The 24703-nt window shown below is 43.8% G+C and overlaps 1 protein-coding gene and 2 non-coding genes across 3 annotated transcripts; all 3 read left to right on the forward strand.

The window, feature by feature from the left end:
• The first annotated feature begins 706 nt into the window (after positions 1-706).
• Positions 707-22790, forward strand: LOC105467075 (heat shock protein family A (Hsp70) member 9). Its single transcript, XM_071098361.1, has 17 exons — positions 707-884; positions 1994-2052; positions 2264-2351; positions 5390-5571; positions 7745-7869; positions 9429-9502; positions 9590-9696; positions 9991-10153; positions 10428-10520; positions 15688-15897; positions 17995-18222; positions 19436-19540; positions 20121-20238; positions 20603-20697; positions 21286-21378; positions 21557-21697; positions 22027-22790. Exons 1-17 carry the CDS (start codon positions 804-806, stop codon positions 22102-22104), a joined length of 2040 nt encoding a protein of 679 aa, XP_070954462.1. The 5' UTR covers positions 707-803; the 3' UTR covers positions 22105-22790.
• On the forward strand, positions 16963-17030 carry LOC112424138 (small nucleolar RNA SNORD63). Its single transcript, XR_003014809.2, has one exon. It is a non-coding gene; the product is annotated as a small nucleolar RNA SNORD63 (small nucleolar RNA).
• LOC112424137 (small nucleolar RNA SNORD63) lies at positions 19055-19122 on the forward strand. The gene has a single exon (XR_003014808.2). It is a non-coding gene; the product is annotated as a small nucleolar RNA SNORD63 (small nucleolar RNA).
• Positions 22791-24703: the final 1913 nt, after the last annotated feature.

The following is a 24703-nucleotide window of genomic DNA, read 5'->3' on the forward strand; positions in this document are numbered from 1 at the left end:
GTGTGAACCAAACGCTTTGTAGTTGGAAACCCAAGACCCCTGTGATAAAACGCAACACGAAATTGTTTAAGCTCTGCATTCCAAGTATATTTCAAGTTGTGAACAACGGGCGGCACCAAGCAACAAAAGTACTGACGTCCTCACTTAACAAAGCCACAAGACAAGATGGCGCCACCCTCCAAGAGCGACAGGGGGGAACACTTTCACGCCCGCGGGATGTGCACGCGCCCGGGCTCGCCCCAGGCAACGCTGGCGTGCGCTCAAGCACCCAATGAGCGATGTAGTTAGTCTCCACCCACGTTTGCCGCCACTCCCTGGGCACATGCGCTCCAGGTTCTTAGCGGGATGCCTATTGCGCAGGCGCAACAGGCTCCTCCTTCCGCGCAACTGACGCAAGAAGACTGTAATCGGTTCGCAATTTATCCCGTGTGACCTTGAGTCTTTCCTGTCGCTGAGGACCAGGGCTGTCCGAGGTGCCGCCTTCATACCCCTCTTCCTCCCCTGGACTCTTTGTGGCCCAGAGCCGCCGCAGCCGGGACGGGAGGGCAGGCGTTCTCCAACCATCATGCTGCGGAGCATATTACCTGTACGCCCTGGCTCCGGGAGCCGCAGTCGAGTATCCTCTGGTCAGGCGGCGCGGGCGGCGCCTCAACGGAAGAGCGGGCCTCTGGGCCGCAGTGATCAACCCCCGCCCCTCACCCCACGTGGTTGGAGGTTTCCAGAAGCGCTGCCGCCACCGCATCGCGCAGCTCCCGGCCGCCTGAGCGCCTGTTTGCTGCCTCGTACTCCTCCATCTATCCGCCATGATAAGCGCCAGCCGAGCTGCAGCAGCCCGTCTCGTGGGAGCCGCAGCCTCCCGGGGCCCTACGGCCGCCCGCCACCAGGTGAGGAACTGTCGGACCTTCCCTAATGGGGTCACGGCCTCGGGCCTCGGTGCGGCAGGCCGCGCGCCCTTTAGGGTTTGAGTTCTCCGGGATAGGTCAGGCGGGAAGGAAGGTGACGGACCTTCCGTAGCTAGCGCTGCCGGCTCAAGATTTTGCGGAAGGTTTTGCCTCCGGCTTAGGCCCTGCTGAGTCACACCCCTCGCGATCTAGAGTATCATCTCAAAATTACCAGGTAGTGGTCCTGATGGCTCGTTCTGTGGCTGAATGGAAAGATTTGGCCTTGGGGGTGAGGGATGCAGTCTATTAGGAAAGCCGCTATTTTCAGTTTTGTTTTCGGCTCCTCTACAGAATACGGAATGTGTAAGGATCTCGTTAATAAGGTGAACTTTCTTATCTTAAGAAAGTCCTGAGTCGGAAATAAAACTCCAGTTTTTGTGCTTAGCAACATTTTCTCAAAATCGGTGGTGTAAGATTGTACTCGTTTGTTACTTAAGGACAAAAAGCAGATCGGGGGGCGGAAAAAAAGCTATGGAGTGGTTACTTGTTTTCTAAAATAAAAGATAAATATTTTGGAGAATAGGAATTGTATATGGGCATTAAGGAAGGCTTGGAAGGAGCCTGAAGTTAAATCGTGATAAAGATCTTTTATCCTAGTGGAAGGCCACTACTTAATTTTTCTTTTTAAAAGACTTACTAATCCTAGTTCTCTTAAACTAATTGCATGGCAAGGTCAGGGGAAGTGTTTTCCCCCAGGGGACATCTGGCAATGTCTGTGGATATTTTAGGTTGTCGCTAACTTACTGGGGTTCTTATTGGTTTCTAGGGTGTAGAGGCCAGGGATGCTGCTGTATATCCTACAATGCACAGAACAGCACCCACAACAAAGATTTGGCCCAAAATTAATAGCGCCACGGTTGAGAAATCCTATTGTAATGTGATTTTAAGGCCATCTTTTATTTACCTTTTATTATCTTACTTATTTGGGAAACTTTAATATTTACTGTTTTAGTAGCTTAACGTATTTTATATGCTAAATGAGCCCAAGTTTTCTTTTTTTCCTCTCAGGATACACATTGGTTGGTGACTGAGTCAGTTTTTTTCTTTTTTAGGATGGCTGGAATGGCCTTAGTCATGAGGCTTTTAGAATTGTTTCGAGGCGGGATTATGCGTAAGTATAATTTAATTTCCTTTGAGAGGGAATACATATTAAACTTCATAGCAGTGTTTTCTACATTTGTGATTAACTATTCTTCTCTAATTTATCTGTGTTAGAGATTATGTAGTATACCACTGTTAATTTTCCAATTAAATATTATCTTTAAGTGACTTTGGTCTATCAAGATAACAATAGCTGTGACGTTGTTCTAAATGTCTTACAGATCAGAAGCAATCAAGGGGGCAGTTGTTGGTATTGATTTGGGTACTACCAACTCCTGCGTGGCAGTTATGGAAGGTAAACAAGCAAAGGTGAGCATGATTGGTAACTAGTACCCTATCCAGAACCTATCCAGAATTCTGTGGTCTTTTTCTTAGTTAAAGAATTTGAGAACCTGATTTGCTTTTTTTTGGTGGGGGGGAGATGGTCTCTATAGCTCAGGGTGGAGTGCAGTGGCACGATCTCTCCTCACTGCAACCTCTGCCTCCTGGGTTCATGCAGTTGTCCTGCCTTGGCCACATAGCTGGGAATGCAGGCGTGAACCACCATTCCTGGCTAATTTTTTGTATTTTTAGTAGAGATAGTTCCACTGTGTTGGCCAGGCTGGTCTCGAGCTCAAGTGATCCGCCCGCCTTGGCCTCCCAAAGTGCTGGGATTATAGGCATGAACTACTGAGCCTGACCTGAAACTACTTTTAACTAAAACAACAAAAACATGACTATAGATCAAGGCTTGCCAGGCATAATGACTCACGCCTGCAGTCCCAGCACCATGGGAGGCCAAGGGGGTCGGATTACCTGAGGTCCTGAGTTCAAGACCAGCCTGGCCAACATGGTGAAACCCCGTCTCTACTAAAAATACAAAAAATTGGCCGGGCACAGTGGATCACAAGGTCAAGATATCGAGACCATCCTGGCCAACATGGTGAAACCTGTCTCAACTAAAAATACAAAAATTAGCTGGGCATAGTGACACATACCTGTAGTCCCAGCTACTCAGGAGACAGAGGCAGGAGAATCGCTTGAACCCGGGAGGCGGAGGTTGCAGTGAGCCGAGATTGTGTCACTGCATTCCATCCTGGCGACAGAGCGAGACTCCATCTCAAAAAAAAAAAAAAAAAAAAGGCCAGGCGTGGTGGCCAGCACCTGTAATCCCAGCTCCTCAGGAGACTGAGGCAGGAGAATCACTTGAACCCAGGAGGCAGAGGTTGCAGTGAGCCAAGGTCACATCACTGTACTCCAGCCTGGGTGACAGAGCGAGACTTTGTCTCAAAAGAAAAGAAAAGACTATAGATCAGGTTTTTCATACCCAGTGTTGGGACAAAAAGAAAAGACTATAGATCAGGTTTTTCATACCCAATATTGGGACCCAATGTTACTTCCACATGGAGAATTATATCTACTTCTAAATTTTTGGGGGGGTTGGCCACAGATTTCAGGCATATAGGAAAAATGCTAAGAAGCACAAATTAGGGCCAAGAGAAGGAATAATCTCGGTGCCAAACAAGTGGGATAAGAAGACCATAGACAGTTCAGGTGATTTCAGAAGAGGAGATGGGGGAAAGAGGAAGCATGAGAGCAAAAGAGGCCATGAATGGAAGAAGCAAGAGTCAAGAATTCCCGGTGCTCAAAATCTTGCTAAGAACCCAATAGGAATAAAAGTTCAATATATAGAGTAAGGAGGCTTCAAAAGGAATAGCCTGCTCCAGTGAACAACATGCATTACTTCACATGTGAAGCTCCACTTCTAGTCTGTCTCTGCACCTCCAACTTTGGTTCAGTTTAGAAAATGCAGCACTTTGGTGGTTACCAGAGTAACCAAACAGTGCAAGCCATTCCCACCCCTCTTAATAGTAAATTAGTAGCCTACCTCTATACCACATTTAAATCCTTTTCTGGGAAGTTAGATACATACAATTATCAGCACTACAAAGGTTCACCTATCAAGAGTCTTAAAAGCAACCAAAACAGCTTTTGTTTTGTTTTGTTTTGTTTGAGACGGGAGTCTCGCTCTGTCGCCCAGGCTGGAGTGCAGTGGCCGGATCTCAGCTCACTGCAAGCTTTGCCTCCCGGGTTCATGCCATTCTCCTGCCTCAGCCTCCCGAGTAGCTGGGACTGCAGGCGCCCGCCACCTCGCCCGGCTAGTTTTTTGTATTTTTTTAGCAGAGACGGGGTTTCACCGTGTTAGCCAGGATGGTCTCGATCTCCTGACCTCGTGATCCGCCCGTCTCGGCCTCCCAAAGTGCTGGGATTACAGGCTTGAACCACCGCGCCCGGCCCAAAACAGCTTTTAAAATGTAAATCAGGGCCAAGCCTGTTGAGTCCTACTTGGGACTCAACACTTTGGGAGGTCACTTGAGTCAGAGTTGAAGATCACCCTGGGCAACATAGCAAAACACTTTTGAAGACCTGGGCTACAGAAAATTAGCCAGGCACAATGGTATGCACGTGTGATCCCAGCTACTCTGGAGGCTAAGGTGGGAGGATCAGCTGAGCCTGGCAGGTCAAGGCTGCAGTGAGCTATGACAGTGCCACTGCGCTCCAGCCTAGGTGACAGGTGAGACTCTGTCTCAAAAAAAAAAAAAAAAGACAGGCGGTACCTCACGCCTATAATCCCAACATTTTGGGAGGCCAAGGTGAGCGGCTGACCAACTTGGCAAAACCCCATCTCTACTAAACGTACAAAAAAAAAAATTAGTTGGGCATGGTGGCAGGCACCTGTAATCCCAGCTACTCGGGAGGCTGAGGCAGGAGAGTTGAACCCAGGAGGCGGAGTTTACAGTGAGCCGAGATCGCACCACTGCACTCCAGCCTGGATGACAAGAGCGAGACTCCATCTAAAAAAAAAAAAAAAGGGTAGTTTGAAAGTAAAGGACTAAAGATATGTTAAATATCTACTGTTCATTAACTATCAGCAGTAAAGCGTGCCCAGTATTGTTCATGCACATTTGTTTCATAATTTGGGAGCTGTTTTTGTGTCTTAAATGATTGCTGCAAAGATACCAGTGATAGGCTGGGTGCAGTGGCTCATGCCTGTAATCCCAACACTTTGGGAGGCTGAGGCGGGCGATCGCCTGAGGTCCGGAGTTCAAGACCAGCCTGGCCAAAATGGTGAAACCCCGTCTCTACTAAAAAATAACAAAAAATTAGCTGGGCGTGGTGGTGCACGCCTATAGTCCCAGCTACTAGGGAGGCTGAGACAGGAGAATCACTGGAACCCAGGATGCAGAGGTTGCAGTGAGCCAAGATTGTGCCATTGTACTCCAGCCTTCGCGACAGAGTGAGACTCTGTCTCAAAAAAGATACCAGTGATAACTACAAACTTATTCTGTCACATTTTGGGAGTTTAGGTGCTGGAGAATGCCGAAGGTGCCAGAACCACCCCTTCAGTTGTGGCCTTTACAGCAGATGGTGAGCGACTTGTCGGAATGCCGGCCAAGCGACAGGCTGTCACCAACCCAAACAATACATTTTATGCTACCAAACGTCTTATTGGCCGGCGATATGATGATCCTGAAGTACAGAAAGACATGTGAGTAGTAGCAAAAGTGCAGTTACTTGCAAGGGCTACACAGAAGAGCCTCAGCATGTTGATTAGGATCCCTGGAGCACCTTACCCTAGTCGTTTTACTTACTGTCCCTAGGGGAAATCTATACCACTGCCAAAAGGGTAATTTCTTTAAAAAACTCATTTTTGGGCCAGGCGTGGTGGCTCACGCCTGTAATCCCAGCACTTTGGGAGACCGAGGTGGGCGGATCACAAGGTCAGGAGATCGAGACCATGGTGAAACCCCGTCTCTACTAAAAATAGAAAAAATTAGCCGGGCGCAGGGGCGGGCGCCTGTAGTCCCAGCTACTCGGGAGGCTGAGGCAGGAGAATGGCGTGAACCCGGGAGGCGGAGCTTGCAGTGAGCCGAGATTGCGCCACTGCACTCCAGCCTGGGCAACAGAGCGAGACTCCGTCTCAAAAAAAAAAAAAAAAAATCATTTTTGTCCGGGTGTAGTGGCTCATGTCTGTAATCGTAGCGCTTTGGGAGGCCAAGGTGGGTGGATCACTTGGGATCAGGAGTTCAAGACCAGCCTGGCCAACATGGTGGAACCCTGTCTCTACTAAAATAAAAAAATTAGCTGGGCATGATGGTGGGTGCCTGTAATCCCAGCTACTCGGGAGGCTGAGACGGGAGAATCACATGAACCCAGGAGTGGTTGCAGTGAGCTGAGATCACTGCCATTGCACTCTAGCCTGGGCTGCTCAAAAAAAAAATCATTTTTGTCTTTACAGATTAGGTCTTTGTTATGTATTGACATGATATATGAAAATTTGCAAAGCATTCCTAAACCACATAGTTCAGTGTTGAATACATATGGCAGAAATGGCACAGGTTCTATCATGTGTTGATCCAGTACAGAAAAAAACTTGATTTTTCTTTTTTTCTAACCCCCTGCCCCCCAAAATAGAGACGCGTCTCACTATGTTGCCCAAGTTGGTGTTGAAATTCTGGACTCAACTGACCCTCCCACCCCAGCCTCCCTAAGTATTGGAATTACAGGCGTGAGCCACCATGCCCAGCCTACTTTTTTCTAAAATAGACATACTAGAGGCTAGAGGGGGTGGCTCACACCTGTAATCCTAACACTTTGGGAGGCTGAGGTGAGCTCAGGAGTTCGAGACTTGGGGAAAAGCCGCCTCTGCAAAAAATACAAAACGAGCTGAGCTCGGTGGTGCGTGCCTGTAGTCCCAGCTATTAGTGAGGCTTGAGCGTTGGGGGACGGCAGTTCCAGTGAGCCAAGACCATGCCATTGCACTCCAGTCTGAGTAATAGCAATGAAACCCTGTCTGAAAAAAAAAAAGCACCAGAAGCATAGGTAGAGCTTCCTGTTGTATACAAAATTTTTTAGGCCTGGAGTAGTGGCTCATGTCTGTAATCCTAGCACTTTAGGAGGCAGAGGCAGAAGGACTGTTTGAGGCTAAGAGTTTAAGACCATGTAGGCCAACGAGGCAAGAGAGTGTATGTGTGTGTCTTTCTATATATAAACACTTAAAACTTTAAACAGCTTTATTGAGCTTGAGTAGAATATGAATTCTGTATGCAAGGAGTCGCGTGGACTTCTCTGACTGGCTTCTTTCACTTAGCTTGTTTTCAAGGTTCATCCATGTTGCAGCATGTGTCAGTACTGCATTCCTTTTTATGGCCAAATAATACTATACTGTATGGACATATAGCACATTTTGTTTATCCGTTTGTCAAGTGATGGACATTTGAGCTGTTTCTGCTTTTTGGCTGTTAGAAATAATGCTGCCTTAAACATTTGTGTACAAGTTTTTGTGTGGACATAAATGTTTCCATTTCTCTTAAATAGTAGAATTGCTGGATCATACAGTAACGGTTTCATCGTCAAATTATTGTAAAGTGGCTGCAAAAATCTTCTGCCTGGGGTGCTAAGTAAAAAATGTTGAGGTTTCATTGTGATGTTTTTTCTACGTTAATGATTGCTTTCTTTTTATTTATTTACTTCATTTCATTTTGCCGTGTAATCCTCATAAACCACGTTAGTGATTGCTTTCTGAAAAATTTCACAAACTGTCATTTATTGGCCATGAATGAGTCTCTTGGGGTGGAAGATGGATGTTCATGGTGTGTGGTAATTTTGTCATATGAGGTTGTTCAGGCTAGTTTTCTCTAATAGAATTTTTGTTCTTACAGTAAAAATGTTCCCTTTAAAATTGTCCGTGCCTCCAATGGTGATGCCTGGGTTGAGGCTCATGGGAAGCTGTATTCTCCAAGTCAGATTGGAGCATTTGTGTTGATGAAGATGAAAGAGACTGCAGGTGAGTTGAGTGGGTTTAGTTCACATCTGGGAAAGTTCTAAGAACAGAATGATTCCTGTGAGATCACTAGCACCCTGTGCCCCAGCATCCTGTAGATGAATCTGTGGTCCCTTTTGTATAGAAAACCTAGGAATGGCAAAACTGTGTTACACTTCATGCTTTCCCTGCAGATGAATTTATCTTCAAATCTCACTAATGGTGGCTGGCTTGTTTCTTTTTTTCCAGTAGGGGGTATGTTCTATCTATATTGAAAGCCACAAGACTACACATTAAGCTTTTGTCCCTGTTAGGTATAAATTAGAACTTCTTATTTGAAGTGGCTGTTATAAGTCTAAAGGTCATTGTAGTTTAGTGAACCTTCACTAAAATGTTGAAAGACTGATCCTAGGGGTTTTGGGTTTTGGGTTTTGGTTTTTTGTTTTTTGTTTTTTGTTTTAGACGGAGTTTTGCTCTTGTTGTCCAGGCTGGAGTGCAGTGGCGTGAACTCGGCTCACCAAAGCCTCCACCTCCCGGGTTCAAGCGATTCTCCTGCCTTCCACCTGGCGTAGCTGGGATTACAGGCATGTGCCATCATGCCTAGCCACTTTTGTATTTTTAGTAAAGAGACGGGGTTTCTTCATGTTGGTCAGGCTGGTCTCGAACTCCCGACGGATCAGGTGATTCGTCCGCCTCAGCCTTCCAAAGTGCTGGGATTACAGGCATGAGCCACCGTGCCCAGCCGGCCAGTCTTGGGTTTGTTGGGTTTTTGTTGTGGTTTTTTTTGAGACAGTCTCGCTTTGTTGCCCAAGCTAGAGTGCAATGGCGCGATCTTGTCTTACTGCAACCTCCCCCTCCTGAGTTCAAGCAATTCTCCTGCCTCAGCCTCCCAAGTAGCTGAGATTACAGGCATGTGTCACCACACCCGGCTAATTTTGTATTTTTTTTTTTGTTTCTTTGGTTTTTTTTTTGTTTTTTTTTGTTTGTTTGTTTGTTTTTGAGACGGAGTCTCGCTTTGTCGCCCAGGCTGGAGTGCAGTGGCGCGATCTCGGCTCACTGCAAGCTCCGCCTCCTGGGTTTACGCCATTCTCCTGCCTCAGCCTCCTGAGTAGCTGGGACTACAGGCGCCCGCCACCGCGCCCGGCTAATTTTTTGTATTTTTAGTAGAGACGGGGTTTCACCGTGGTCTCGATCTCCTGACCTTGTGATCCACCCGCCTCGGCCTCCCAAAGTGCTGGGATTACAGGCGTGAGCCACCGCGCCCGGCCCTAATTTTGTATTTTTAGTAGAGATGGGGTTTCTCCAATTGGTCAGGCTGGTCTCAAACTCTCAACCTCAGGTGATCGCCCGCCTCAGCCTCCCAAAATGCTGGGATTACAGATGTGAGCCACCGTGCCCAGCCCGATCTTGGGTTTTTAACCAGTATATTTACTTGGGGTGTTTTCCTGCAAAGACATATTAGGTCACTTGTCAAAAGACTGATGAATATTGTCTGTGGCTCCAAAAGGATGACACAGGTTGTTGGACTATGTTAATAATTCTGTTCTGACAGAATTCCATGATTGAATTTCATTCTTTTCCAGAAAATTACTTGGGGCACACAGCAAAAAATGCTGTGATCACAGTCCCAGCTTATTTCAATGACTCGCAGAGACAGGTAAGGTCGATTAGCATTCTTATTCACAAAAAGGAACGTGCCTGGGATGGAAAGGTACAAAAATGCTTTTCTCTTTGTTTTCTCTAGGCCACTAAAGATGCTGGCCAGATATCTGGACTGAATGTGCTTCGGGTGATTAATGAGCCCACAGCTGCTGCTCTTGCCTATGGTCTAGACAAATCAGAAGACAAAGTGTAAGTTTATGCTATAAATTTCTTACCTGGATGTGTGAAACTAAAGTGTCACTTGATTTCTTAGTGATTGAGCCTTTTATTTAAATAGTGCTTTTACTGATTTTAAGTCTGTATGATCTTTTTTTTTTTTATTTCAAAACCATTCCTTTGTTTTCTTTTGGGCCATGGTAATTTAACTAGTATATACCTCAGGGAAAAGTTTAGATTATCTGTATTTGGTTATTGAAATTTATATTCTGGTGATAGGATTTGTTCCTTAAGGATTTCTTTCTTTCTTTCACAAATCATTTACAGCATTGCTGTATATGATTTAGGTGGTGGAACTTTTGATATTTCTATCCTGGAAATTCAGAAAGGAGTATTTGAGGTGAAATCTACAAATGGGGACACTTTCTTAGGTGGGGAAGACTTTGACCAGGCCTTGCTACGGCACATTGTGAAGGAGTTCAAGAGAGAGGTGAGTTACCAATGTGGTTAATATGTAGATGTTAGGATATTGAGAATTTGTTTGTTCAGATTGCTCTTTGCTTTGTTTACGAGTTCAGTTCAACCCCCTTATTCTAGACACAGATACTCTTTTCAGAATATTTTTTCCCTACACATTAAGGGTAATAAAAAGTAATCATCTTGTATATAAAGGTTATGATTCCATTTTGTGTTGTTCCACCTTATTACTGCAGTTTAAATTTATTACCTCACTAATGCTGGTGTTCAATGTCTTCACTTTATAGACAGGGGTTGATTTGACTAAAGACAACATGGCACTTCAGAGGGTACGGGAAGCTGCTGAAAAGGCTAAATGTGAACTCTCCTCATCTGTGCAGGTGAGACACGAAAGATTTGAGCGGTCTTGATGGGTATTTTCAGCCAGAGTTTATTTAAATAGTATTTTCTAATTGGCCTAATGTCAGTTGAGTTTTTTCGTTTGTTTTTTCAATTTTCTGATTTCTAGAGACCTTTGTCGTGAGCACAGGAACAGTAAGGTGTTTAGTTTCTTTATGAGCTGAAATTTTTTTAACCACCCAAATCAGGTACATATACTGGAGCTAAATAATATATGAATGATGCTGGGTATACTTGTTTGCTTTTCAGTTAAACACATTCATTTGAAAACCTGCTCTGGCAGTGTTTAAAACTAGAATTACTAGCTTGGAGAAACTGCTCTCTTAACTGACAGTATTAAATAACCTCTCCTTGTGAATTGGAGAGTCTCTGCGTGTCTTTTTTTTTTTTTTTTTTTTTTTTTTGAGATGGAGTTTTGCTCCTATTGCCCAGGCTGGAGTGCAATGGTGCGGCGATCTCGGCTCGGCACAATCTCTGCCTCCTGGGTTCAAGCGATTTCTCCTGCCTCAGCCTCCCGAGTAGCTGGGATTACAGGTGTGCACCACCATGCCTGGCTAATTTTTGTATTTTTAGTATAGACAGGGTTTTGCCATGTTGGTCAGGTTGGTCCTTGGACTCCTGACCTCAGGTGATTAACCTGCCTCGGCCTCCCAAAGTGCTGGGATTACAGGCATGAGCCACTGAGCCCGGCTAATTGTCTCTCACTTAATAAATAATTTGAAAAATTACCTGGTCATAGTCTACACAGCTGTAGTCTCAGCCACTCCAGAGGCTAAGGTAAGAGGATTGTTTGAGCCCAGGAGGTTGAGGCTGCAGTGAGCCGTGATCACACCATTTCATTCCAGCCTGGGTGACAGATGAGACCCTGTCTCAAAAAATGACAATAATTTGAACCACCAGTCTAGAAAATGAGCTGAAGCTTGTTCAAGTTTCCGTCTGTGAGCATCAGATTTACTCAGTTTGTTTGTCAGCTTGATTAGCTCCAGTTCTGAGAGGTGAAACTTCACTTCACCACCAAGAGTAGAATTGTATAAACCATGTTAGATCTGTGTTGGAGACCCATAAAGACAGAAAGCAGCAGATCTCTTTCCGGTGTCTTGGGTGACAGTAGGAAGAGCAGAGCTGTGATACCTTTATTTTGATCACCCACAAGGGAAGAGGTATTTATGATGATTGTCATTGTGTTGGTAAAGTGGTTGCTGCTAATGAACATTCAGTCAAACCTGGATTTTGTTTTTTTAAGTGGCTGTGAGGAATGACATAGTTATACACACGCATGCATGGTCTTGCTGATGTTACTTTGCCCCTGCTATCATGGAGTGGCAGAACATTGCAAGGTTGGTTAAGGTTGAAGTTGAAATATGTGGCACTGCCAGAAGATAGTTTGTAATTCTTCCCAAAGATTTTATATTTGGGGTAGGGGATGCAGGGTGTTGGAAGAGATTGGTTGGTTTTAATTAGTGTGGCTGCATGCTATTGATAGACATTTTGATTGTTTTCCAGCGTTTATTTTTTTATTTTATTTTATTTTATTTTTTGAGACGGAGTCTTGCTCTGTGCCCCAGGCTGGAGTGCAGTGGCGTGATCTCGGCTCACTGCAAGCTCCGCCTCCCGGGTTCACACCATTCTCCTGCCTCAGCCTCCCAAGTAGCTGGGACTACAGGCGCCCGCCACCTCGCCCGGCTAATTTTCTTGTATTTTTAGTAGAGACGGAGTTTCACCGTGTTAGCCAGGATGGTCTCGATCTCCTGACCTCGTGATCCGCCCGTCTCGGCCTCCCAAAGTGTTGGGATTACAGGCTTGAGCCACCGCGCCCGGCCTTCCAGCGTTTATTATAGCAAGATGTATTGAGCATCCTTATACATTGTTTTGCATAGGTGATTTTAAATGTATAGAATAAATTCTTAGCGTTTATTACCCTCATGCAGATTATATTGTGGTTTGGAAAGCTGGACATTAATTAGAACAGATTAGTAAATGTTAAACTAGAAGTGATACAAAGTAAAGGTTAAGGGTGGTTCTGCAGGCATTCTGCTGGGGTTCGAGTCCCCATTGTGTGGCTTATTAATTGGTGATCTTGGATGAATTAACATTACTGTTACTTATCTACAAAATAAGGATAATACTGGTACTTTACTCCTCCCCTAAGAGTTCTGAGCATTACCAAGTTCATAAATATTACACGCTTAGGAAAACATAGGAAATTGTGAATACTCTTAAATGTAAGTTACTATTAATGTAACAAGTGGTAAAAAGGCAATTATATTTATAATTTAAGAAGGGGCCGTACTTTGGGTGGCCAGGGCCAGGAATATCACTTGAGCTCAGGAGTTGGGGACCAGCCTGGGCAAAATAGTGAGAACCCCATCTCTACAAAACTAGCTGGGCGTGGTGCACTTCACCACAGGTGCATGCCTGTAGTCCCAGCTACTCAGGAGACTGAGGCACAAGAATCCTTTGAGCCCAAGTGTTTGAGGCTGCAGTGAGCTGTGATTGTGCCACTGCACCCCAACCTGGGCGACAGAGCAGGTCTCTTAAAAATAATCTAAGAAGGGCCAGGGTGCAGTGGCTCACGTCTGTAATCTCAGCACTTTGGGAGGCCAAGGCGAATGAATCACTTGAGGTCAGGAGTTCAAAACTAGCCTCGCCAACATGGCGAATCCCTGTCTCTACTAAAAATACAAAAATTAGCAAAGCGTGGTGGCGGGCGCCTGTAATCCCAGCTACTCAGTAGGCTGAGGCAGGAGAATCGCTTGAACCCAGGAGGCAGAGGTTGCAGTGAGCCCAGATGGCAGTCCAGCCTGGGCAACTGAATGAGACTCTGTCTCAAAAAATAAAAATAATAAAAAGAATCTAAGAAGGTACCTGAGAGAGGTGTTCAGCATAACAAGAATAGCATTTGAGGCCCGGCGCGGTGGCTCAAGCTTGTAATCCCAGCACTTTGGGAGGCCTAGACAGGCAGATCACGAGGTCAGGAGATCAAGACCATCCTGGCTAACACGGTGAAACCCCGTCTTTACTAAAAAATACAAAAAACTAGCCAGGCAAGGTGGCAGGCACCTGTAGTCCCAGCTACTCGGGAGGCTGAGGCAGGAGAATGGTGTAAACCCGGGAGGCGGAGCTTGCGGTGAGCTGAGATCGCGCCACTGCACTCCAGTCTGGGCGACAGAGCGAGACTCCGTCTCAAAAAAAAAAAAAAAAAAAAAATAGCATTTGAGAGATGAGTTTATCAGAAAAAGATAAATGGGCACGTGTAAATGGGTTAAGTGTAAGGCTCTCAGGTGAAGACCTGAGAAAGGGCCAGAGTGGCCAAAAGGGCAGAGTGAAGATTGGGGTCGGGTGTTGGTGGGCATGGAAAATGAGGTTAGAGCAGGCTTGTCCAACCTGCAGCCCAGGATGGCTTTGAATGCGGCCCAATACAAATTCGTAAACTTTCTTAAAATATTGAGAGTTTTGCTTTTTGTTTTAAGCTCATCAGCTATTGTTAGTGTTAATGTATTTTATGTGTGGCCCAAGGGAGCCAAAAGATTGGACACCCTTGGACTAGAGACTTTATAGATTTGGGATTTGGCGTCTCTCCCAAGATAAGTAAATACAAACCCCAGAGGAGTTGAGGATAGTAACATGGTCATGTGTCGATTTGTGAAAAGCCCTTTGGCTGGAGTAGAGTGGAGAATTGTTAAGGGCAGAAGGCAGCCTGAGTGGGTGTGGGGAGGGTGTTGGTAACCATGTGTTGAGAAAGGACTTGGATAAGAGAGTGTGAGACATAAGTGGTTGGGTTTGAGAGAGGAGGTAAGGAGAGAACATTGTGATGGATGTTGGACTCATTGTAGAGAGTTGAGAGTTAGTGCTGAAGATTTTCAGGTTGCCATTAGCTTAGAGTTGTGCTACTATAATAGCCAAATGTGGGTTTTGAATTAATTAAAATTAAATAACATTTAAAATTAGATTTCTTAGTTACCCTAGTCTTATTTCAGGTGCTCAGTAGTCATGTTGTTAGTGGTTGCTGAATTGAGCAACATAAGTAGCATTTTCATTGTCACAGAAAATTCTACTGGATAGCATTGATTTAGATAATTGTGTATTCTGATTTGGTTAATCAACATTTTGTAAAATAAGAAATTGTCAATAATATTTAGATAACACTATTCTACAGATGGTGCGTTAACTCTGTTAATTCTATTAAGTATTGAAATGTCTAGGATACTTTCTTCTAAAGAAAGATGGTTAAGATCTCACTCTCTTCTTAGTTACACATTGTAAGATCCTATGTTGTACTGGGATTTGGGATTTATTAAATACTGGATGTTACATGGTGTGACTGTCAGCTGCTGTCCATGGATGTGATGGCCATACAAGTCAGTCCTCATACATTGAGAGTATGTCTGTAGCTTTCGTACCACTTGTAAATGTCCTGGAACTTAACAGAGCCCAGGGTTGATGGCATGTTACTTGGTTCAGAAAATAACTTTGACATTTCACCTACATGGGATATTTTTAAAACTTGGTGAAGGAAAACATCAGTAATGTGGTTCTAATGAGTATTTAGTGGCAGAATAGCTCTTTATCTCTTGAATGGGGATTTTTTTCCTGCTTATCTGCTGCATTCTTGTTAATAACTATAAACTTCATTAAAACAGATTCTATAGTGTTTATCTCTGGGGAGATAAAACATTGCATCTTAAAGAGTAACTATTCTTGGCCGGGTGTGGTGGCTCACACCTGTAATCCCAGCACTTTGGGAGGCCAAGGCAGGTGGATCACGAGGTCAAGAGATCGAGACCATCCTGGCCAACATGGTGAAACGCCATCTCTACTAAAAATGCAAAAATTAGCCGGGCATGGTGGCACATGCCTGTAGTCCCAGCTACTTGGAAGGCTGAGGCAGGAGAATTGCTTGAACCTGGGAGGCGGAAGTTGCAGTGAGCCAAGATCATGCCGCTGTACACCAGCCTGGCAATAGAGTGAGACTCTGTCTCAAAAAAAAAAAAAAGTATTCTTGGTGACTATTCATTTAAATTAGGTCTCACCCTCCCTGTGGTTTTCCAAGTCTTCTGTCCTAGGGCATGGTCATATCTTAGTTGAAATAATAAATGTAACTGTCATTTGGCCTGCTCACTGACATGCAATTAAACATTTCCTTTGCAGACTGACATCAATTTGCCCTATCTTACAATGGATTCTTCTGGACCCAAGCATTTGAATATGAAGTTGACCCGTGCTCAATTTGAAGGGATTGTCACTGATCTAATCAGGAGGACTATCGCTCCATGCCAAAAAGCTATGCAAGATGCAGAAGTCAGCAAGAGTGACATAGGAGAAGTGATTCTTGTGGGTGGCATGACTAGGATGCCCAAGGTATGGATCCATGGAATTCTGTCATGGAGGGGACTGGCACATAGTGTATACTTGGGACAGGTGCCATGAATATATGGCCTGTTCTGCTGGGGTGACCTAAAAGGGAGATGAGATTATATCCTCACTAAAGAATTCTTTTCTGTTTGTTTTGTTAAAATTGAAGAATAGGCTGGGCATGGTGGCTCACGTCTATAATCTCAACACTTCGGGAGGCTGAGGTGGGCAGATCACATGAGTCTGCGAGTTTCAGGCCAGCCTGAGCAACATGGCAAAATCCCCTTTGTACAAAAATACAAAAAATTAGCTGGGCATGGTGGTACATACCTGTAATCCCAGCTACTTGGGAGAATCACCTGAGCCCTAAGGTCAGTCACTTGAGTGAGTTTGGGGCTGCAGTGAGCCATGATCGTGCCACTGCACTCAGCCCAGGCAAGAGTGTGACCCTGTCTCAAAAAAAAAGAAAATACAGTGAGCCGAGATCGCGCCACTGCACTCCAACCTGGGTGACAGAGCAAGACTCTGTCTCCAAAAATATAGATATAGATAGATATATATATATGAAAAATTAGGAGGGGCAGAATTTCTTTAGGGGCAGTAGCAGGGAGGATCCCGAACTCAGTCATAGAATTTTTAGGATTGAAACAACGTTTGAGGTCAGAGACAGCATAAAACCTTGGTAATAGGCCGGGCGCGGTGGCTCAAGCCTGTAATCCCAGCACTTTGGGAGGCCGAGACGGGCGGGTCACGAGGTCAGGAGATCGAGACCATCCTGGCTAACACCGTGAAACCCCGTCTCTACTAAAAAATACAAAAAACTAGCCGGGCGAGGTGGCGGGCGCCTGTAGTCCCAGCTATTCGGGAGGCTGAGGCAGGAGAATGGCGTGAACCCGGGAGGCAGAGCTTGCAGTGAGCCGAGATCTGGCCACTGCACTCCAGCCTGGGTGACAGAGCAAGACTCCGTCTCAAAAAAAAAAAAAACACCTTGGTAATAACGCTCCCCCCACCCCAGCCACCGTCTTTGTACATGTGTCTTTGCAGCATAGTGCATCTCTTCGACAAAGATTTGTGCGATGATGTATTTTATTCAACACATCATTCTGAAAGAACATGTGGAAAAATAATGACTGAGCACAAACCTGTTGAAGATGCAGTTCTTCTTAGTAGCCTAAATAGGATTATCTTGGGCCTAAGATAGTGACCTTGTTTTTTTCTTAATTTTTCTATGGAAATACATGACCTTAAGGAAATACGCAAAAAAAAAAAAAAAAAAAAATGAACCTGGAAACAAAAAAGGCCCTGGACCAGGTGGATGCCTCTGTAAATGATCCCCAAGGCCAGGCGCAGTGGCTCATGCCTGTAATCCCAGCATTTTGGGAAGCCAAGGTGGGCGGATCACAAGGTCAGGAGATCTAGACCATCCTGGCTAACACGGTGAAACCCCATCTCTACTGAAAATACAAAATATTAGCTGGGCATGGTGGCGGGCGCCTATAGTCCCAGCTACTTGGGAGGCTGAGGCAGGAGAATGGCGTGAACCCAGGAGGCGGAGCTGGCAGTGAGCCGAGATAGTGCCACTGCACTCCAGCCTGAGCCACAGAGTGAGACTCCATCTCAAAAAGAAAAATAAAAAAAGAAATTATCCTCAATACTATTCAAATGGAACTTTATCACTAATAAATACAAGGGAAGAACATGCCCCACGTTAACAATGCAAATTATTACTACAGCTGCGTATGATAATTTGGTCTTTAGTTGATAATATACAAGAAGATGTGGACTTCTAAGTCCCCTTGCCTTACATCCTGTTTCAAATGATTTAATCTGTTACATGGGAAACCAGATAATAAAACTTAGGAGAATCCTTCCCAGATTTACAAGGGTCATGAAGGAGATACTCCTGTAAGTATAAAGTGTATGAATGTTACGAGATCATTAGCAGGAACCCAACTATGAAATGGTCATTTGAATAAACATTCTTAGATTTGAGTTAGCCTGTCTTGAGATTTGGCTGGGACCGAAGGACACGTGTGCTGTCTTTTGTTCTGCTCAGGTAGTTCCCAAGTGTGGGCTGACAGGTTCTTTTTCCTTGATGCTCAGGTTCAGCAGACTGTGCAGGATCTTTTTGGCAGAGCCCCAAGTAAAGCCGTCAATCCTGATGAGGCTGTGGCCATTGGAGCTGCCATTCAGGGAGGTGTGTTGGCCGGTGATGTCACAGATGTGCTGCTCCTTGATGTCACTCCCCTGTCTCTTGGTATTGAAACTCTAGGAGGTGTCTTTACCAAACTTATTAATAGGAATACCACTATTCCAACCAAGAAGAGCCAGGTAAGAGCTATCACTTCCTACCTTGTCACATGGGTTTTAGGTTCTATGACGGATGTGATTGCAGCCACTTTCATGAGCTTTTTCTAGAAAACTTCAGTTTTTCGTTTTGCTGTTTAGAATAGTAAATAGTTAACTGTGGGTGGTGAGAATCCTATGTGTTTTTTTGTTTTTTTTGGTTTTTTTTTTGCTACCAGAAAAGTTCTTACGTGTTAGCTGGTAGTGATGGTTATAGGAAGGACATCAGTAGTCTCCTCCACAGGATTAACATAATTTGTTGAAAGGGATCTCAGTCATTTGAGACTGAATTCCCTGTAGTCTTCTGTTCTCAAAGACGGTAAAAAGGATAGTCTGGACCAGACTTAGGGGAGTGTTCTTATGAGTGAATGAAGGGGGTGGTATGGGGGTGCCGAGATATCCAAGCAGGGCTATTTGGACATGGCTTGTTCTTGAAGTAGGAATTATTTCTGGCTGGGCGCTGTGGCTCACACCTGTAATCCCAGCACTTTGGAAGGCTGTGGTGAGAGGATCGCCTGAGCTCAGGAGTTTGAGACCAGCCTGGGTAACATGGTGAAACTTCTTCTCTCCAAAAAGTTAAATTAGCCGGGCATGGTGCTGTGTACCTGTAGTCCCAGCTACTCAGGAGGCTGAGGTGGGTGGATCACTTGAGCATGGGAGGCAGAGACTCCAATGAGCTGAGGTCATGCCACTGCACTCCAGCCTGGGTGACAGTATGAAGTGAGGCCTTGTCTCAAAAAATATGCATATATATTATTTCCTGACTTCCCTAATCTTGTGGATGTTTTTCCATAAAACTATGGCTGTTGGTATATTTGTGCAGTGATGTATTTGTCAACACATCATTCTGAAGAAAAGTATGTGGTGACTCTGTGACTGAGCACAATACATCTTCTTTCTCTGATCCCGTTTCCCCAGATGAGCATGTTTCAACATTTTAGTTCCTTTTTTGAGGCCTTCTCTCCTATTGCTGCATCTTAGGAGATGCATTTTCTTAGCTGAAACAATTGCTATTGTATGCCCATTTGCTGTACTATTCCTAGTCCTATTCCCTATAAAGACATCAGCCTTTGTTCTGAACATACTGTGAATTAGGAGCCTTCCAATCTTGGAATGTGAACCTTTGGCTTTCATTTTTTCTATAGAAAGGGAATAGGTTAATCAGATTGCCAACCCAGGAGGTTTTCTTTTTCCCTAGGTATTCTCTACTGCCGCTGATGGTCAGACGCAAGTGGAAATTAAAGTGTGTCAGGGTGAGAGAGAGATGGCTGGAGACAACAAACTCCTTGGACAGTTTACTTTGGTAGGTATTGTGAATCCTGAATACTATGGCTCCTTCACTGTAAAGTGAGATAATATCCTAAGCCATAAAAATATTAGTATAAACCGCTGGCATACACATACATACTGAGTAGTCTTGAGAAGAGGGGATGCAGACACTTTGTGCAACTGGATACCCATGGCATCAGTTTTTACCTGAAAGCCTTGCTTTTTCCTTGTGCCTTAGGAATTTCCTCAGACATAAACTCCTGACTACTCATTTAAAAGACACTTGATATTATTACTGGTTTCTGATCAGCATTGCTTATTGGTTATTGATGAGGTGAATAATAGCAGGGAGGTTTGCTGTCTGTCATTTAGTGTGTCCACAGGTACATACAGCCATTATAGTTACTTGCTATAGCTAAATTTCACTGGTATAAAACCGGTTGATTTCAGGCAGCAAACTACTACTGTTGCTTATAAACTGTGTTTTTGTACATTAAATCACTTGTTTTTCCCAGGAACCAAGTGACTTGTTTACTATAAAACCATATAGATTTGAAAATAATAGCACTGGACCCCTCTGTAAGAGGACCTTACTCTGGATTTATTTATTTTAGATTGGAATTCCACCAGCCCCTCGAGGAGTTCCTCAGATTGAAGTTACATTTGACATTGATGCCAATGGGATCGTACATGTTTCTGCTAAAGATAAAGGCACAGGACGTGAGCAGCAGAGTAAGTCACTTTATCAGACCCTAAGAGTGAGGTGAGGGAGGTCTTGGGAAGAGACCCTCTTAGGATGATGAGTCCTCTTTGCCCCTCAGTTGTTCACTTGTAGAAGTGTAGTGTTTATTCCCCCCAAATAGGCACTGAGCCTGTGGATTGCTGAAGTTTTCATGGGCAAACAGGCCAGTTGGTGTTTGTGTATGTATTGGGTCCTTGGTTTCATTTTGCTTTATAGGACTATAAAGTTATTTCTCCTTTTCATAATTTGTATCAAGATTGGCTGCTATGAGCTGGAGTACTCTTAATGCAATGGAGGAAGAAGAGGAATATACCTTTACCTGGGAATTAATGAAATGCCTTCTTTTTACTACAGTTGTAATCCAGTCTTCTGGTGGGTTAAGCAAAGATGATATTGAAAATATGGTTAAAAATGCAGAGAAATATGCTGAGGAAGACCGGCGAAAGAAGGTGATTACTTTTTGTCTTCTGAACTTTAATCTTAGTAAAGCTCGGTCTTGAGAGTTTGGGGCTGGGCGCGGTGTCTCACTCCTATAATCCCAGCACTTTGGGAGGCCAAGGTGGGCCGACTGAAGTCAGGAGTTGAAGATCAGCCTGACCAACATGGTGAAACCCCATCTTTACTAAAAATACAAAAAAATTAGCCGGGCATGGTAGTGCATACCTGTAGTCCCAGCTACTTGGGAGGCTCAGGCAGGAGAATCACTTGAACAAGAAAGTGGGAGAGTTTGGACATGTCATAGGTTGTGGGTAAGAGAAAACCCAAGATCAATCTATTCTTCCTTCCCTGTTGCTTATACCTTATGTGTGCAGTGCCTTTATTATTTCTTCTGTTCTCCATCACAATTCTGATGTTAGAAAATCTAGCCCAAATCTCTCTCAAAGCCATCCCAGACTAAAGCCGCTCTGATTTCTCCCTTACTCTATTTTTACTCTGTAACTGTATGCAGCACATAGCTTACTGTCTTACTGAGTATAGACATTCAGCAAACTTTGGTTGATTGGAAAGTCTTCGTTTAAACTTCTGATTTATCTAAGGAACGAGTTGAAGCAGTTAATATGGCTGAAGGAATCATTCACGACACAGAAACCAAGATGGAAGAATTCAAGGACCAATTACCTGCTGATGAGGTGAGTTCTATTTTAAAGTAACTCAAGAGGTTGGACACATTTTTACCAAAGGCAGTGAAGTTTATTTTTCTGTGGATTTTGATAGGGGTTTAATTATTTTAAAATGTTTCTAAATAGTATTTCTACTTGTAATGGTACAGGAGACCTGGAAAAGTAAGGATTTTTTTCTTTTTTTAAGTGCAACAAGCTGAAAGAAGAGATTTCCAAAATGAGGGAGCTCCTGGCTAGAAAAGACAGTGAAACAGGAGAAAACATTAGACAGGCAGCATCTTCTCTTCAGCAGGCATCATTGAAGCTCTTCGAAATGGCATACAAAAAGGTACAAGGGCTGAAGTGGATTTTGATCCTAACTTGATCTTGATGGAACTATTCTTTCTGACCGTTACTGGTGGCTCCCTCTATAGCCATTTGTGGAATTGAAAGTGAGATTAGAGTTGGAGATATTCTCCTGCCGTCTCGACTCTATTTTGACATTGGGGGTAGTGTCAAAGGGAAGGAATCCAGAAGCAGGGTAGAAAGCGGGGAGGGGGAGTGGAATATATATGAATGATGAAGAATATGTGGGTCCCTCATCTTGGAGTGCAACAAAGAGCAAATGGTTAGCCCTAACATTAAATCTGAGTGGCTTGAAAAATGTTTTCTTAACAGATGGCATCTGAGCGAGAAGGCTCTGGAAGTTCTGGCACTGGGGAACAAAAGGAAGATCAAAAGGAGGAAAAACAGTAATAGCAGAAATTTTGAAGCCAGAAGGACAACATGAAGCTTAGGAGCGGACAGACTTCCTGAGCAGAAATGGGCAAACTTCAGTCTTTTTACTGTGTTTTTGCAGTATTCTATATATAATTTCCTTAATTTGTAAATTTAGTGACCATTAGCTAGTGATCATTTAATGGACGGTGATTCTAACAGTATAAAGTTCACAATGTTATATGTCCCTAGCCTGTCATTTTTCAGCTGCATGTAAAAGGAGATAGGATGAATTGATCATTATAAAGATTTATTTTATGCTGAAGTGTCAAGGGGTGAAAACATCTCGCACACAACAATTAAGGTAGTCATCCGTAGACTTGAAATGAGACGACATGGGGATGAGATAGATCCTTCTAGTTAGCCTAGTACTGCTGTATTGGCCTGTGTGTACATGGGGTCCTTCAGCTGAGGCCTTACAAGTCAAGCTGGCTGTGCCATGTTTGTAGATGGGGCAGAGGAATCTAGAACAATGGAAAACTTAGCTATTTATATTAGGTACAGCTATTAAAACAAGGCAGGAATGAGGCTAGACTCTTAACTTCCATACGGCATACTTTTCTAGCTACCTCTGCCTTGTGTCTGGCACCTACATCTTGATGATTGTTCTCTTACTCGTTCTGGATTTTTTTTTTTTTTTTAAATAAATACAGAAAGCATCTTGATTTCTTGTTTGTGAGGGGTGATGCCCTGAGATTTAGCTTCAGGAATATGACGTGGTTCATGTTTCCCATATTTCCCAAGTAGGGAAATACACGATTCTCTAACACTGGTTAAAAATGCAAATTCAAGGCCGGGCGCGGTGGCTCAAGCCTGTAATCCCAGCACTTTGGGAGGCCGAGACGGGCGGATCACGAGGTCAGGAGATCGAGACCATCCTGGCTAACACGGTGAAACCCCATCTCTACTAAAAAATACAAAAAAAAAAAACTAGCTGGGCGAGGTGGCGGGCGCCTGTAGTCCCAGCTACTCGGGAGACTGAGGCAGGAGAATGGCGTGAACCCGGGAGGCGGAGCTTGCAGTGAGCTGAGATCCGGCCACTGCACTCCAGCCTGGGCGACAGAGCGAGACTCCGTCTCAAAAAAAAAAAAAAAAAAAAATGCAAATTCAAGATTTGGAAAGGCTGGTATAATGAAATAATGAGCAGTATCAGCATGTGCAAATCTTGTTTGAAGGATTTTATTTTCTCCCTTTAGACCTTTGGTACATTTAGAATCTTGAAAGTTTCTAGATCTCTAACATGAAAACTAAGGTGGCTATTTTCAGGTTGCTTTCAGCTCCAAGTAGAAATAACCAGAATTGGCTTGCATTAAAGAAACTGCATCTAGAAATAAGTCCTAAGATATCATTTCTATGGCTCAAAAATAACAGGAACCCAGATTTCTTTGCCTATTTCTGCTTTTCTGTCCTCAGTGTACTGGCTTGTCCCAAATTCTCTGATGTAGTTCTAATTATCCTGTGTTGACAACTTAAGCAGAAAGGAGTCTACATCTTTATTCAATGTTAAGATTTCCCAAAAGTCTCCCAGCACATTTCCCTTATGTTTCATGGACTAATGTCATATGCCATGTTCAAAGGAGTCCGTTATCAAGATGGGCTTAGAATATCAGATACAGTGGCTCCTTGTATAATGTTTTTTAATATGTAGAAATGAGATTATTTCCAAAAATCAGTATAAGAAATCAATTTGCAAGTATGAAGGAAGTGATTTAGACAACATTTTTGGAAGATTCAGTGCTTGTTAACACCCATGTAAAAGATTGTTGGGATTCATGTGAAAAATAAATTCTAGGCTCAGGTTTCCAACCATATGAACACTCAATGGGAACATTGTAGGATTATGAAGGATTGTTATTTGGTGTGTCAGAAGATACTTAGCATTTCTGGTTGGCCCTTGCATACTGCCTCTGCTGTCTCCTAAAGATAACTTTAAAAGCCCTCCAGGACTTGCAAAGTACTCCAGTTGAGAACTACTGGCTTATATTAGTTAAGATTCATCCTTGGGATCAGAGAGAGGAGCCAGATTTCCCAAGCAAAATATATCTTTGAGTTCTATTAGGAGGGAGAAGTTGCTTGGGTATGAGCGGAAACAGTATTTCAGTAACCTGTTGGTAAAGCTCATAGTAGTATAAATAGCAAGAAGGTATATGGAGATTCCCTATAGAGCCAATAGGATATAGATCTAGAATGAGATTTACTATAAGATATTGGCTCACACAATTATGAAGGCCAAATCCCACCCACAATCCACTGCTGGGAAAGCTGTTGGGGTAAAATTGCAGCAACCAGGAACACAATGGTGTCCTAGTCCAAAGTTAGAATATGGATGTCTTAGCTCTGGCAGTTCTATATGGGCCCTTAACTGATTAGATGATGTCCACTCACATTAAAGCAGAGCAATCTCCAATTCAATACTAATCTCTTCTGGAGACAGACAAATGTTTAACCAGTTAAATGGCATCAATGGCCAAACTGACACACAAAATTAACAACTATCACAAAAGGCAAAAAGAAATGATCGGTTTTATTCTTTAGTAGAGCCTCCCTTTTGTGATTGTAAGTACTTGCTTAGGTCCCA

Source organism: Macaca nemestrina, chromosome 6 (genome assembly GCF_043159975.1).
Source record: "Macaca nemestrina isolate mMacNem1 chromosome 6, mMacNem.hap1, whole genome shotgun sequence".
Taxonomy (NCBI): domain Eukaryota; kingdom Metazoa; phylum Chordata; class Mammalia; order Primates; family Cercopithecidae; genus Macaca; species Macaca nemestrina.